General features: G+C 40.6%; 1 protein-coding gene across 1 annotated transcript in view; it reads right to left on the reverse strand.

Annotated features, from left to right (window-relative positions):
- Positions 1–17,297, reverse strand: part of B3GALNT2 (beta-1,3-N-acetylgalactosaminyltransferase 2) — an 88,581-nt gene that overhangs the window by 28,008 nt on the left and 43,276 nt on the right. Inside the window, exons 5-6 of the mRNA XM_011935759.1 lie at positions 12,817–13,010; positions 8,094–8,189 (exon numbers count right to left, since the gene is read on the reverse strand). Coding sequence (XP_011791149.1) covers positions 8,094–8,189; positions 12,817–13,010 — 290 coding nt within the window. The remainder of the gene's footprint in view (positions 1–8,093; positions 8,190–12,816; positions 13,011–17,297) is intronic.

Raw genomic sequence — 17,297 nt, forward strand, 5'->3', positions numbered from 1 at the left:
CACATTCTACCTAGATAAAATAGCACTCTAAAACACCCACTCTTCCGCTGTTATAATTTAAGTTCGATGCTCAAATCTAGCACAGTTCAGATTTAGTTTTTTAGGTACCATGACAAACTAAGTAGGAGGTTCCTAGATAGGGGACCTGAACATTGAAATCACTTGAATGAGCCAAGAGCATTAAAGATGAATGAACTGATATTTTGGTTTACGCCCTGATTTTCTGTGAATTGACACATTCAGTAAGCATCTGATAATCTCTAAGTGAATTGGAAGGTCAGTGTTACGACCTGTTGCTAAGTCCCAGACCCCTTGATGATCTAGTCTGGATATATGGTCCCTCCAAATCACATTTTGAAATGTGACCCCCAACGCTGGAGGCAGGGCCTAGCAGGAGGTGTTTGAGTCATGGGAGCTGATCCCTCAAGAATGGCTTGACTCCTTCCCTACAGTAATGAGTGAGTTCTTGCTCTATTTGTATATGAGAGCTGGTTTTTTAAAAAGAGACTGGCAACTCTCTCTTGTTCCCTTTCTCACCACGTAACACGTTACTTCCCTTCGCCTTCCACTATGAGTGGAAGCTTCCTGAAGCCTTCACCAGAAGCAGATGCTGGTGCCATGTTTCTTCTCTTTTCTTTTTTTTTTTTTAGATGGAGTCTCGCTCTGTTGCCCAGCCTCGAGTGCAGTGGCACAATCTCTGCTAACTGCAACCTCCATCTCCCAGGTTGAAGTGATTTTCGTGCCTCAGCCTCCTGAGTAGCTGGGATTACAGGCACGTGCTACCACACCCAGCTAATTTTTGTATTTTTAGTAGAGACGGAGTTTCACCATGTTGGCCAGGCTGGTCTCGAACTCCTGACCTGAAGAGATCTGCCTGCCTCAGCCTCCCAAAGTCCTGGGGTTACAGGCATGAGCCACCATGCCTGGCTGCCATGCTTCTTGTATAGCCTGCAGACCCATGAGCCAAATAAACCTCTTTTCTCTGTAAATTACCCAGCCTCAGGTATTCCTTTGTAGAAACACTAAATGGACGAATATGCTTGACCACGTGGGGCTGCTTTGTGTTAATCATGTCTCTTTCTCCTTGCAACAACAACCTCTTGCCCTTAAGTATACTCTATTTTCTTCTAAAACTTGAATAGTGATAAAGTTTGGAAGGACCGATAGCATATATACTTAGGATAAGGAACTGACAGGACTTGGTGAGTACTTGGACATGAGAGTGAGGATAGCTCTCATGATTCTGGTTTAGGTGACTGAGGAAAAGGAGATGGTTACGCAAGATAAAATTTTAGTATATGTGCTGCCGAAGCGAACATACCCAAGATTAAAAATACAGGCGATGAGAACAGGTGGGATGGAGATAATGTTACCATTAGAATGCCCACAGAACATTCAAGTGGAGAAGTTCAGTAGGCAGCTCAAAGCATGTCTGGAGTTCACAAGAGATGCTGAGGCTGTAATTATAGATTTAACAGCCTTCAGCATACAGGCAGTAATGAATGAAATTGCCTGGGAAGAATGAGTAAAATAAAACAGAAGGCTAGGTAGCAAATCCGAATGACTTACATTTAAGAGGACAGCAAAAAGGAAATAATGAATCATACCGAAAGTAAAAACTATAGTGACCAGATAAAAATCCTCACCTTAAAACTACAAATCTAGAAAAGATGATGATAAAACGAGTAATTCTCTGCACTGTCCATTCAACTGACATGACATGGGCCATGCTACTTCACAGGGGTCCTTCCTGGCACCCAACTCCATTTTGTCTGTGACTAGGCTATGATACAACAAACAAATTCAATGAATAATTGAACAGTTAGCAGAAAAATTCCCTAGTCCCCCCAAATCATCTTGACTTATTCATGGAGCTTACATAACCCACCAGCTGTTTTGTTACCAAGGAAAGAAGAAGCTTTATCTTCTGCCTGTCTCCTATACCTGTTTCTGCTCCACAACACAGTTTAATTTCTATTCCTCACCTCTGCTCTCATATACCTACTTTTTATTCTGATGTAAGACAATTATGAAACCAGGGATCTCTCAAGATCCAAAACAACTTTTTTATGGCAATTCCCTGCTAAGATCATAAAAACCAAAATAGGCCGGGTGTGGTGGCTCAAGCCTGTAATCCCAGCACTTTGGAAGGCCGAGACGGGAGGATCACGAGGTCAGGAGATCAAGACCATCCTGGCTAACACGGTGAAACCCTGTCTCTACTAAAAAATACAAAAATCTAGCCGGGCGAGGTGGTGGGCGCCTGTAGTCCCAGCTACTCGGAAGGCTGAGGCAGGAGAATGGCGGGAACCCGGGAGGCGGAGCTTGCAGTGAGCTGAGATCCGGCCACTGCACTCCAGCCTGGGCGACAGAACGAGACTCCGTCTCAAAAAAAAAAAAAAAAAAAGGAAAAAAAGGCCTAAAATGAAATACCTAAAAAAAAAAAAAAAAGGGAAAAAACAGTATGGTACAGGTTGGAAAAATGAGATATCATATGTATCTCTCCCATAACATAAGCAAGCTGTAACTCCTTTCACGCATCAATTCTTTTCCATAGAGCTTCTAATTTCTCATCCAAACAACAGAGTAGCTTAAATATATACAGTACTTCTGTGCCTATAAACACTAACAACTTCTTGTGGATTGGAGAAATGACTACATATAAAGAATTTCAACCATCATAAAAAGTAAGGATATAGGCCAGGCGCGGTGGCTCATACCTGTAATCCCAGCACTTTGGGAGGCCAAGGCGGGTGGATCACCTGAAGTCAGGAGTTCAAAGCCAGCCTGGCCAACATGGTGAAACCCTGTCTTTATTAAAAATACAAAAATTAGCCAGGTGTGGTGGCGGGCACTCGTAATCCCAGCTATTCGGGAGGCTGAGGCAGGAGAATCATTTGAACCTGGGAGGTGGAGGTTGCAGTGAGCTGAGATGGAGCCATCACACTACAGCCTGGGCAACAGGAGTTAAACTCTGTCTAAGGATATAAGTGTCCATAATGCCAACAATAATGTCACTAGTGACTCAGGCAAACAAAAATAGTCCGCTTTTTACTAAAATCAGTTTCAGGTTCCAACTGTACTATTAAGGACAACATAAAATTAGAGACACTTTTTTTTTTTTTTTTGAGACGGAGTCTTGCTCTGTCACTTCACCCAGGCTGCAGTGCAATGGTGCGATCTTGGCTCACTACAACCTCTGCCTCCCAGGTTCAAGTGATTCTCCTGCCTCAGCCTCTGCGTAGCTGGTACTACAGGGGTGCACCACCACACTCTGCTAATTGTTTGTATTTTTAGTAGAGACGAGGTTTCACTGTATTAGCCAGGATGGTCTGGATTTCCTGACCTCGTTATCCACCCGCCTCAGCCTCCCAAAGTGCTGGGATTACAGATGTGAGCCACCACGCCCAGCCAAAACATAAATACTTTAAGAGAAATACACAGTAGTCTTCACTTGTGAAGAATCACTTGTGACGCCCACTGAGATTTATGCTTTAGTGAGCTACACAATGAAAACCTTACAGGCGACCTGCTTACTGGACAAGCTATACTGCTGACATGTGACTCCAGGCAATCACCAAGTGTGGAGGGAATAAGATGATGAACTTCCTCTCGCAAATGGAATACACTACCTATTTCTCTTGTGTTACTTTTTGCTGATCATATGCCAGCAAACCATCACTATCACTTTTCCGAGCAAATAAACCCAATCAGCCTTGATGCAGCAAAAAAGAGTATTTAAAATTAAACATATTTTCAACAAAAACAGAATTTTGTACAACTGGAGAGAATTTTTTTAATTGCTAAAAGTTTGTTTTTTCTTTCTGTTATATAAAGCTAATATATGTTTATTATGGAACACTTAGAAGATAGATATACAAAAAGAAGAAAATTAAAATCACCCATAATCTTAGCTCCCCCCCAGGTATAGCCACTATTAAATAATTGCTTGCTTTTTGTGTTTGTGGTTATTTTTGCTGTTTGAATAGGGACTGGGTTTCATCAAGTTGCCCAGGCTGGTCTCAAACTCATGGGCTCAACGATCTGCCCACCTCAGCCTCCCAAAGTACTGGGAGGATAAGCCTGAGACACCACACCTGGCCTGCTTGTTTTTAAAAGAAAAAATATTATACAAAATTAATAAAAGTAATGAAGTCAAAAGTCTATTTAGCCTAAAGCTTGAAGGGAGATAAAAAGCACAAGGCTACAGTCATTAAAACTCTTAATAACTAGACCTGGTGACCAGGCACAGTGGTTCAGGCCTGTAATCCCAGCACTTTGGGAGGTCAAGGCAGGCGGGCAGATCATGAGATCAGGAGATCAAGACCATCCTGGCTAACACTTAAAAATACAAAAAATTAGCCAGGCGTGGTGGCACACGCCTGTAGTACCAGCTACTCAGGAGGCTGAGGCAGGAGAACTGCTTGAACCCGGGAGGCAGAGGTTGCAGTGAGCTGAGATCACACCACTGTACTCCTGCCTGGGTGAGAGAGCGAGATTCTGTTTCTAAACAAACAAACGAACAAAACCTGGTGTGGTGGCTCAAGTCTGTAATCCCGGACCTTTGAGAGGTGAGAGGATTGCTTGAGGCCAGGAGTTCAAGATTAATCTGTCAACATAGCACAGTGGCTCACGGCTGTAATCCCAGCACTTTGGGAGGCCAAGGTAGGTGGATCACCTGGGGTCAGGAGTTCGAGACCAGCCTGGCCAACATGGTGAAACCGTGTCTCTACTAAAAAATAAAAAATGAGCCGGTGTGGTGGCATGTGCCTATAATCCCAACTACTTGAGAGGCTGGGGCAGGAGAATCACTTGAACATGGGAGGCAGAGGTTGCAGTGAGCCAGAATCATGCCAGTGCACTCCAGCCTGGGTGACAGAGCAAAACACTGTCTTAAACAAACAAACAAAAGATATAAAAAATTTAGTTGGGCATGGTGGCAGGTGCCTGTAGTCCCAGCTACTCAGGAGGTTGAGGTAGGAGGATCACTTGAGCCCAGGTGGTTGAGGCTGCAGTGAGCTATGATCATGCCACTGGACTCCTGCCTGGGCAGCAGAGCCAGAGTCTGTCTCAAAAAATAAATAAATAAATAAATAAAAATCAGGGGGAAAAAAAGTCTTTTAACAACTACAAAGGTAACTCATTATTTTGGCTGAGTACTTCCCATGGTTAGTACCCACTGCCAGATATACCATTCTGAACACCAGCAAGGAAGGTTAACCCCTCTCCCCCAACCCAATTTTTATGTTGAAAAACTTCAAACCTATAGAAGAGTTCAAATTACCATTCAAATTACCTAGACTCACCAATTGCTCACATTTTGCCATATTTGCCTTTTCTCTCTCTACACACATATTTTTCTGTTGTTGAATCACTTGAAAATAAAATGCAGATATTATGAATTTTTAACTTTACGTATTTCAGCATGTATTTCCTAAGAACAAGGACATTCTAAGCGAAAGTAGTACTTTTTATGAACTAATCAAAATTTGCAATTCTTTCTATAAGGCTGACCAAGATAATGGAGTAGACTCCATAAAACTATGGTTAGCTTGAAGCATTAAAGTTTATTTTCTTCCTCTTTGCTGCACCCCATGTGACTTTCTTTTGGAATACAGTTCCTCAACCTCAGCACCAATGACATTTTGGGCCAGATAATGATTTGCTGGGGCAGGTTGGGGGGGGTGTTCTGTGACTGCAGGATGTTTAGCAGAATCCCTGTCCCTTTACCCACTAGATGCCAGTATCACCCTACATCCAGTTTTAACAACTGAAAGTATCTATATACACTGCTCTGTGCACAGAAGGGAAACTGCCCCTGGTGAAGAAACACTGCTCTGAAAGAACAGGACCCCTCAATCCAGATGGGGAGTATAATGATAATGACAGCATCTATTGATCTACTGAATTCGTGGCATGTTCTAAGCAGTCTACATGTGTTAAATCATTTAGCCCCCAGAATAACCATCTGAAATGGGTGGTGTACCACCTTCATCTTAGAGGAGGAAATAGACACAGTGAGATTAAGTACCTCATGTGAATGAACAAACCAAAGAATGGCTTCCTGTAAAAACTGAGATCCAACACTATGTAGCTGAAACACTACTCTTTTTTTTTTTTTTGAGACGGAGTCTCACTCTGTTGCCCAGGCTGGAGTGTAGTGACGTGATCTCAGCTCACTGCAACCTGTCCCCCGGGTTCAAGCAATTCTCCTGCCTCAGCCTCCCGAGTAACTGGGATTACAGGCGCCTGCCACCGCACCCAGCTAATTTTTATATTTTTAGTAGAGATGGGGTTTTGCCATCTTGGCCAGGCTGATCTTGAACTCCTGACCTTGTGATCCACCCACCTCGGCCTCCCAAAGTGCTGGGATTACAGGTGTGAGCCACTGAGCCTGACCTGAAACACCATTCTTACAGTAAAAGATAACTTTGATGGTACATACTGCACTTAAAAAGGAAAAAAATTCATATGTGAAATTAATAAAAGGACGTAGGAAAACAGGCACGCTCATATATTGCTAATGATTGTTCACACTGGTACAAATTGCTAAACTCCTCTCCACGAAGGAATCACGTGACTTAAAAATGTGTATGCCCTTTGCCCCAACAATTCATCCTAATAACCAGTTACACACATAAAACAGAGGTGCAGTGATATTTACTTGTCTTTTCCGTAACACCAAAAAATTGAAACTCTATCAATACCCAAATACAGAGTTAAATGACAATACTTTCGTACAATGTAATTCTATATAGCCATTACAAATAATACAGCATATCATATCAAAAGACATTCGTGATATGTTAAAGTAAGTAAATTATAAAGTAGAATGAATGGCATAATCCTAGCAACTATATACACATAGAAGCAAAAATGTTAACTGTGATTATCTCCAAATATGAGATTCTAGTAGTCTTGTTTTCCTTTAGTTTATCTGCATTTTCCTTTTTTCCACCCCCTGTTTTGGTTTGGCTTTTATTTAAAAGTTGGGTTTTTTTTTAATTTATTTTTTGACTGCTCTTGTGGAGCAGGCTACCCCATAAGCAGTATGCTGAGAGTAGCGTATTCGAAAGTTTTTAAAATGGAAGTTCATATACAAATGAACAGGAGATCCCTTTGACAGAATTAACACATAGTTTCAACGACTTGTACTCAATTCCAAAGACCCATAGTATGTTATAAAAATGTGTGGTTCCTATTGTTGAACAAATTGTGAATGGCACCCCACAGTCTGGGTGGGAAAAAGTTTCTTGGTTAGCCACCAGGACCGGTCAGTTGTCTAGCCTCCACACCTTAACCCGGCTGTGATGCTGTGGGATGAACTCTATAGGTGATCTAAAGTGAACTCCAGAGATGTCTGGGAAACTGACCCCGATTGTGGTTCCAGAGCACTGACTTCAGGAATGTACTCAGCCTAGTCTAAAACAGCCTAGAAAGGCTGAAGCTGATGAATGAATAATTTGTTCATGTCTGATCCTGATTCTGTCACACTCTGCGACCATACTGTGTGGCTTAACTCCAGGACTAATGAGGGCACCTGGCAGGTGAGGCGTTCTTTAGTGCATATCTACTTACGACTGGACCTAGAGGGACCCAGAAGGTGACAGGTATGTTTTCAGGCCATCATCCACAACTGTTCACCCTTTGGAGAAATTTTATTTAACTTGGAAATGTGACCCATCTCTGTCATTATCCTGTCTGCACTGACTTTTTTTTCTTTTCATTCTTTAGATAAGCAAACTATTTAATTTTACCCAAATGGTATATCTGTCTGGTCTTTCCATCAATCCACACCCAACACCATCCTTTGTCATTAAAATAGTTGTGCAGTTCTCTACTCCACTAAATAAACTATGGCAATGTGCAACGTTTTTCAAAAAGTGGTTTTGGAACCTGTGAGGCCTCACGAAGTCCTCAGGAGGTCTGAATACAGAGTGCTATGTTTTAGCACATCCACAATTGGTCCCTTCATCCATCACTCTGGAGTGCTGCCCTGGTACAAGAAAATATCAAGCACCTGCCCCTGAAAACACATGCCCACTCCTATGAAGGACTGCATTGGTGCTACAGTCTTTTCCTGCCACCTGTACCTCTGGTAAGATGAACTGTTCCACGGGCTTGTACCACAGCTTGTTCACCTGCACACCACAGCTCGGAGGACTGAAGCGAGCAATGAAGAGGGCCTCCTACAAATTGGGAGAAGAAGACAAGAAAAAATACTTCATGTTATGCCATTGCATATGCAATAAGTTTTCAAATACCTTACATCTTGGTCAGCGAAATCCACAATGGCCCTAACCACGGTCACTAACATGGTTCCACTGTGGTTTTGGCGTCACTGGGTTTTCTAGTACAGTCATGGTTACTAAATAACGATATTTAAGGTAATCAAAGTTGTCATGAAGTTCTCAAATGCTAAACAAAATCCACATAACCTTAAAAAAAAAAACCCACCTTGAAAGAAAAAATATTAAGGGAAGTGAGCAGTGTTGTAAAATTAAGCCAACATATTATAGTGTCAGAACTCCCTCAAAGGGTTAAGACTAAATTGAAATACCACAGATTTTTACTGGGAACAAAAGCACTCAGGAAACTCCCTTCAAAAAGAATCTTCAGAAGAAAATATAAACAAAACAAAAAAGGGAATATAAAAGAGGACTGGGGCCAGGTGCAGTGGCTCACACCTCTAATCCCAGCACTTTGGGAGGCCGAGGCAGGCAGATCACTTGAGGTTAGGAGTTCCAGACCAGCCTGGCCAACATGTGAAACTCCATATCTCTACTAAAAATACAAAAATTAGCTAGGCGCGGTGGCAGACACCTGTAGTCCCAGCTACTTGGGAGGCTGAAGCAGGAGAATCACTTGAACCCAGGAGGTGGAGGCTCCGGTGAGCCAAGACTGCACCACTACACTCCAGCCTGGGCCACAGAGCCAGATTCTGTCAAAAAAGAAAAAAAAAAAAAAAGGACTAATTTTCATTATGTCTATTGTTTTCTTGGACCCTCCCATTTCTTCTAGGCAACATTTCCTCACTCTCATGCCTATTCTTATATACCAACTTACCATAGGGGAAACTTCTGTTAAGCTCTTAAAACCATGCAGGGGTTCAAAATTAAGCACATTTCAATGGATTATGTCTATTTCTTTCATGAACACCAGTTCTTAGGAATGCAGTATAAGAATAGTTTTTGCATTGTGACTACCCATGAACCCATTAGCATCCATCTTAGACTAGTCCTTTCTTGAGAACAAAGATTAACTCCTCCTTGGTTAAAAATATGGCAACTAAAAGTTACATCGACATGATCAAAATATTGTATGTCTGAACCAAACTACTTGATTGATAACTTGCACACTATAAATAGTTTTGTTTTTTGAGACAGTCTCACTCTGTCACCTAGGCTGGAGTGAGTGTGTGCGATCATGGCTCACTGTAATGCAGCCTCAACCTCCTGGGCTCAAGTGATCCTCCCACCTCAGCCTCCCAAGTAGCTGGGACTATAAGCATACACCACCACGCCTGCCTATTTTCTTTTTTCTTTTTTTTTTTTTTTTTTGAGACGGAGTCTTGCTCTGTCGCCCAGGCTGGAGTGCAGTGGTGCCATCTCAGCTCACTCATCTCAGCTCCACCTCCTGGGTTCAGGCCATTCTCCTGCCTCAGCTTCCCCAGTAGCTGGGACTACAGGCGCCCGCCACCATGCCCAGCTTATTTTTTTTTTGTATTTTTAGTAGAGACGGGGTTTCACCACATCAGCCAGGATGGTCTTGATCTCCTGACCTCGTGATCCGCCCGTCTCAGCCTCCCAAAGTGCTGGGATTACAGGCGTGAGCCACTGCGCCCGGCCGCCTGCCTATTTTCTTAATTTTTTGTAGAGATGGGGTCTCACTGTATTGCCTAGGTTGGTCTCGAACTCCTGGGTGAAGCAATCCATCTTCCTTGCCCTCTCAAAGTGCTGGAATTATAGGCGTGAGCCACTGTGCCTGGCTAATAGTTTTCTTTAAAACTATATATACTAAGATAAACAAGTATTTCAAAAAAAATCAAGATTAATTCTAATTTCTAGAAAACAGTGCTACTCAGAGTACTGCTATTTCAATTCCCTATCTGGTCTTCAGTATCAATGAAACTGTTAACTACAATCATACATGGACTCCTACAGTTGAGTAACTACAAAGCTCTTCTCACTGTAATCATTATGGCTGGCATCACCAGCAGAAATCCTACTCTTCCCTCTGTCTTATATTTATGTCTACAAACACATCAACAAACTAGACAGATTATTTAGAGGAAGAACAGGGCAAATTACAAAAAAGAAATTTCATCTCAAATTTATTTGTATATTTATTGGTGACTCTCTAACATTGTATTCATTGCTAATAATCAACATTAATAATACAAACACATTGTAAAAAACTGAACAGAGTTCTGTTTCCAGTAATATCAGACCAATTCTCCTATAGATAATAATTATGAACTCTGGATGAAACATAAAAAACAATGATTTGAAGGTACTGGAATTCAAACAAACAGGCAGAAACTGGAGAAGAATCAGTACTTGGAAGAAGGAAAAGTCTCCAAATATGCATCTCCTCCCTACCCCTCTTCTTGACTCTTTGTCTGAGGGTACAACTCTAGGGCAACTAGAAATTTGAGTGAAAATCTGTAGTCGTTCTGCTTGAAAATTAAGAGGACAGAGTTGGGGTAAACACATCAATTAATAAAAGGCGTGAGGGGGAACATCCCAGAAAGGAAAGGATCACAGACAGAGAGAACTGTAAATTCTTCATATAAACTCTGCCCAAATCTGTGGCTGACTCATAAAATACACATTCAAGGCAGAACCCAAGTAGCCCATCCAAGGCAAAAAAAACTGAATAGAGATTTTAGCTGTTTCTCATTGATAGTGAGACAATGTTTACAGTCTGTGTCCAGCCAATTTAACTGCCTGCTAAAACAAACAAACAAACAAACAAACAAAAAAAATTACTCTTTGAGGAATATAATAGGATCCAGAATATAATAGGATCTGGATGCAAAGATAAGGGCCAGGTGTGGTGGCTCACACCTGTAATCCCAGCACTTTGGGAAGTCAAGGCAGGAAGATCACTTGAGGTTAAGAGTTTGACACCAGCCTGGGCAACATGGTGAGACCCTGCTCTACAAAAAATTTTACCAGTAGCTGGGTATGGTGGCACACGCATGTAGTCCCAGCTACTCAGGAGGCTGAGGAGGGCAGACAGCTTGAGCCCAGGAGTTTAAGGCTGCAGTGAATCGTGACTGGACCACTGCACTCCAGCCCAGGCAAAAGAGCGAGACCCTGTCAAACACCACCACCACCACCACCACCACCATCACCACCAAAACCCAAACCAAAAGACCGCCAAAATACTAGACACAAAAAAATGTTACCCATATTTTAGAGGAAAGATATTAATCAATAAAGACAGATGCTGAGATGACTCAGAATAAGCGTACACAGATTTTAAAGCTGCTGTTACAACTATGGTCAAAGCTGTAGAGAAAAATATTCTCAAACAATGAACATGTAGGAAATTTTAGAGAAATAGAAACAGTAAAAAAGAACTAAATGGAAACTGAAGCACTAACAAGTATAATATTTAAAATAAATCTAAAATAAAAAATTCATTGGATAGGCTTAACTTCAGATTTGAGATGACAGAAGAATCACTAAACTTGAATACAGATTAATAGAAGTTATCTACACTGGAAAAGAGACAAAAACATTGAAAAAAATGAACAGTCTTGTGATCTGTAGGACAATATCAAAAGATCTAACATATATGTAATTGGAATTCCAGGAGGAGTAGAGAGAGCAAGTGAAGTCAGAAAAGGTTCTGAAGACATTACTAGCTGAAAATCCCCCAAATTTGGTAAAAGACATAAATTTACAGATTGAAGAAATATGTAGCACACCTTGAACAAACAAAGAAAAAGCACACCATGCCTGGTGCGGTGCCTCATGCCTGTAATCCCAGGACTTTGGGAGGCTGAGACAGCACTTTGGAAGGCTGAGGAGGGCGGATCACTTGAGGTCAGGAGTTCGACACCAGCCTAGCCAACATGGCAAAACTCCGTCTTTACTAAAAATACAAAAATGAGCCAGGTGTCACAGGTGGCATGCACCTGTAATCCCAGCTACTTGGGAGTGGATATAAACATGTAATAAACCAAATACGGAAAAACGTTAACTGTTGTAGAATGTAGTTAGTGGCTATAGGGTTGTTTACTGAATAATTCCTTCCAGTTTTCTTCATGTTTAAAAAATACAATTCCATGCTACTCCTTCAGATGCATTCTGTGAACAAATCAGATTTCCCCACATATCAAGAACAGAGAAACTTCAGGGATTTTCTGTTTTTGGTAAAAGAATAACTTTTATTTCCTCTATATCTTACTACAAAAAAGGTTTGAAGCAGTTATTAGCTTTGTATTACGGACTTTTACAGTTGGAAGAAAGAGGCAATAATACTCATCCTAAGAATCCCAAACTTTTTTTATATCCATTACCAATTTTCAAAATTCCCTAGGCTTTAGGGAATTTTAAGTTGGAGATTTCTCATCTAGTCAACTCCTTCTTTTCTAGATATAGCACATTTATTCATAGATAATCTATCCCCAAACTAGTCTTACATCACACTACAGTGTATTCAGTCAATAGGGGAAAAAAGGTGAAAGTCTTTCAACCAGAGAGAACTATATAGTCTTCCAATCGACTGACTGTATGTCACAAGGAAAAGGTGATGTTTTTAAAAAAGAAAAAAGAGAAAAAACCTGTACAGAGCAGTGCATACCTCTTGTTCTGCCTGATAAAGTTTGACAGTGATGTTCCTCTGGAAACCCACATCACTGGCATCATAGAACACTCCAAGACTGGTAATAACGATGGGGTAGAGAACTCGGAAACTCACGCTGACAATTCGATCCTCAGACAGCCCTGATGAAGAGTCTTCGGACAGACTGAACGCTTCAATTTCCTGATTCAAAACTAAGTAATGAGAACAGGTTTATATAATTGAACAAATACAATCCTTTGTTTTACTAGTAGGAAGCAGTGAAGTGGGCTTAATGCCAAAACCTAGGTAATCATTTGCTATATAATTCACAAATGGCAGGAATTTTTAAAAAATGCTTGAGAAAAATGGCTGCTTCTGCATAAACATTTTTGAAATTTAAGAATAAAGTTTTCAGCCACATCTAAGTAAGTTAATTATCAGAACTGGTTTAATAGCTTTTTGCATACATGGGCGCATATATATGTATAAATGCCACAGGAGATATTAAATTTAAGTCATCTATTTGGAAGGGTTGCATACATAGAAATAATAAAAACAGTACTAACTGTAGTCATAAACAATCAGTAAATTTGGTCTTACTCTGCAAATTCCAAAAATCCTACTTCTTGATAGGCAATTTAAAATATTTGTGATACGTGAGGCAATTATCACAGTATAAATAAGCAACTGAAGTCACTTCAAATAACACTGAAAAACTCTTGCTATACAGCATTGATAAAAGGTAAGCATAGCAAACACAGTTTTGAACCACCTTCTATGTACCATTCCCCATCACATTTACATCTTCACTATTACCCTTGTGGTTGTGGCATTATCTTCAGTTTACATATTAAGAAACTGAAGCCCAAAATTAAGCAATTCACCTAAGGTCATAGAAAGTGGCAGATCCAGGAATCGAGTCCCATTTAGTGATTCCAAAGTCAGTCCCCTTTCCACTCCCCCATGGCTGTCTAATCAGTGCCAAAAGAGTTCTCTTCAAATAATTTTTCTTTTATTTGATTTATTTAATTCTGAGACAGTCACCCAGTCACTCAGGCTGCAGTGCACTGGCATTAACATGGCTTATTGAAGTCTCAACTTCCTTTGCTCAAGGGATCCTCCTGCCTCAGCCTCCTGAGTAGCTGGGACCGCAGACACACACCATCAGGTCTTGCTAATTTTCTGTAGAGATGGGGGTCTCATCATGTTACCCAGGCTGGTCTTGAACTCCTGACCTCAAGCAGTCCTCCCACCTCAGCCTCCCAAAGTGCTGGGATTACAGGCATGAGCCACTGTGCCCAGCCTTCAAATAAATTTTCTAATTACCATAAGTGAATCAGAATACATTAAATAAAGCAGTTCATAGGCAGGAAATATCAGTGCTGCTTTAATAATATAAAACCCTATTTTAAAAGATTATATCAAAGTTCTTTGTATCTTTTAGAGCTGTGGTTTTCAAATTTTGCTGACTACACAACCCCTTAAGTTAAAAATATTTGTACACATGCCTATTTACTTACAAAATATATGCATATATTGTGGTAAGTTTATATATTCAGTATTAATAAAGATTGTATTTTCTGATTTTCAGATAAATAGAAATTCTAAGCCTGGGCAGCATGGCAAAATCCTGTCTTTACTAAGATACGAAAATTAGCTGGGCGTGGTGGCACACACCTGTAATCTCAGCTACTTGGGAGGCGAAGGCACGAGAACTGCTTGAGCCTGGGAGGAAGAGGCTGCAGTGACCTGAGATTGTGCCACTGCAGTGCAGCCTGGGCAACAGAGCAAGACCCTGTCTCAAAAAAAAAGAAATTATATTTTCTTCCTATACTCTAGCAGATCATTTGGATGCCTACATCCTAGAAGCTCTCTACACTCAGTAGATACTCAATAAAATGGGACTAACGGGAGGTGATCACTCTTACCTAATTACAGACATGAGCAGCAGGGAAAAAAGGAAAAATAACAGTTTTTTGTCATGGGCTGGGTAAGCATTAACCGGAGAGTCTAGACTACAACATAATGGACAACAATACAATTTTTTTCTCTTCAAGATATTCAGTAAATAAAAGATATCCATAGGAAAAACCTCTTTATTAAAAGCAATAGGGCAAGCACATTATAATACAGCATTTTTAGATATTTTCTTATCTAAAAGAAATGTGCCTTGGGCTTCAAGTTACGTGGACACAGGAAATCCCGCTGCATTACAGTGCTATTAATCAACCCTTCTACCCCAGCCACAATATCACAATGATTAATGCTTACCATGACCTTCCAGTACTGAAATAACTGTAACTGCCTTTGGATTATCGAAAAGATAACATTAGATTCAATATTAAGTTATATACACATTTAAAAATTCATAATCTAGGTATTACATATATGAAAATGTTTTATTAACAGAAAGTTCTACTTCTTTACTTTTAATAAATAACAGCACTTAAGATAAAAAAATATGGTTAATTTAAAAGTGAAGGGCTTCTTTTTGTTTTTCAATTGTAATTTGTTGGAGGATACCACATCATCAGTGACATAACATTCTGTGGGGTTTCTGATCCCTTTAAGACTCCAGTGAGGCTGGGTGCGGTGGCTCACGCCTGTAATCCCAGCACTTTGGGAGGCTGAGGCGGATGGATCACCTGAGGTCAGGAATTCAAGACCAGCCTGGCCAATGTGGTGAAACCCTGTGTCTACTAAAAATACAAAAATTAGTGAGGCGTGGTGGTGGGTACCTGTAATCCTAGCTACTCAGGAGACTGAGACAGGAAACTCACTTGAACCCAGGAGGCGGAGGTTGCAGTGAGCCAAGATCACGCCATTGCACTCCAGCCTGGGCAACAAGAGCGAAACTCCATCTCAAAAAAAAAAAAAAAAAAAGACTCCCAGGGAAAGCCAAAGGACTTTCTCATAATTCATACATAAAATCTGGTTACAATGTTAACTGAATTCATAGACATCCTAATTAAGAAACCTCTGTTTTATAATACAGACCTGAATATATTGTCCAATTTATTTTAAAAAGCTGTTTGAAGCCCAACTTTATAAAATGGCAGGCTCTTTAAAATAATGTTCAGTACCTTCTACCTTCTAGGAACTATTCTAAATACATTATATGTATCAACTTATTTCATCCTTATGTCAATCTCCATGAGGGAGATTCTTTTATCCCTAAGTTTACAGATGATAAAACTGAGGCAGAGGAGGTCACACAGCTAGAAAATGGTAGAGCCTGGATTGAGAGCCATGGAGCCTGCTTATAAAAGTGAGGTGTTATTTAACTATACAGTTTTAACAAACCTTAAAATATCAGAAGTCCTAATCAGCGTATTTAAGACTTGGAAGTTTAACCTCCCCTAGAAACACAGCTGAACATAATGGGAAGTGATAATAAACACAGACAGTTATAAATTTATCAGCTTCCTAAAATTGGTTCCCCGATGACACAGAGAACCTAATTAGGATCAGCTTTCCTTGTTGTCTTTGTTTTTTTGTTTTTGAGACAGGGTCTCGCTCTGTTACCCAGGCTGGAGTGCAGTAGAGTGAACAGATCATAGCTTACTGCAGCCTCGAACTGCTGGGCTCAGACTGTAGCCTCGAACTGCAGTCCTCCTATCTCAGCCTCCCAAGCAGCTGGAACTACAGGTGTGAGCCACTACACTTGGCTAATTTTTTTTTTTCTGGAGACATAGGGTCTCACTATGTTGCCCAGGCTGGTTTTGTGCTCTTCCTCCCGCCTTGGTATCCCAAAGTGCTGGAGAAGCTTTCTTTACCCTCACCAAAATTTTTACCAACTTTTAATTTTAAGGCATAAATAATGTTACTTGTGTTTTAAATTTTTTTTACTATTTTTTCTTTTACAGAAATAAATTAGACAATAATTCTAAGAGAAAGTGATTCATAATATTTGTTTCTTCAAGGTTATTATAAATTAACTGGTAAAACCAGCAGTTTTCCAAAAGTTCAAAATTTGGTAATTCACGATTTATCTAAGCATAAGGAACTTCCAAATGCATATGAATCACACTGAAAAAGAGAGTCTCCTGGATCCTAAAGTTTCGATTCTGTAAAGAATCTCTACAGATACCCCAAGTCAACCTCTCAAAAATGATGAAACAGGTCGGGCATGGTGGCTCATGCCTGTAATCTCAGCACTTTGGGAGGCTGAGGCGGGTGGATTACGAGGTCAGGAGTTCGAGGCCAGCCTGGCCAAGATGGTGAAACTCCATTTCTACTAAAAATACAAAAATTAGCTAGGTGCAGTTGTGGGCACCTGTAATCCCAGCTACTTGGGAGGCTGAGGCAGGAGAATTTCTTGAACCCGGGCAGCAGAGGTTGCAGTGAGCCAAGATGGCACAACTGCACTCCAGCCTGGGCAACATAGCAAGACTCCATCTCCAAAAAAAAAAAAAAAAAAAAGACTCCCAGGGAAAGCTAAAGGACTTTCTCATAATTCATACATAAAATCTGGTTACAATGTTAACTGAATTCATAGA

Source organism: Colobus angolensis, unplaced genomic scaffold, assembly GCF_000951035.1.
Source record: "Colobus angolensis palliatus isolate OR3802 unplaced genomic scaffold, Cang.pa_1.0 Scaffold148, whole genome shotgun sequence".
NCBI classification, from domain to species: Eukaryota; Metazoa; Chordata; class Mammalia; order Primates; family Cercopithecidae; genus Colobus; species Colobus angolensis.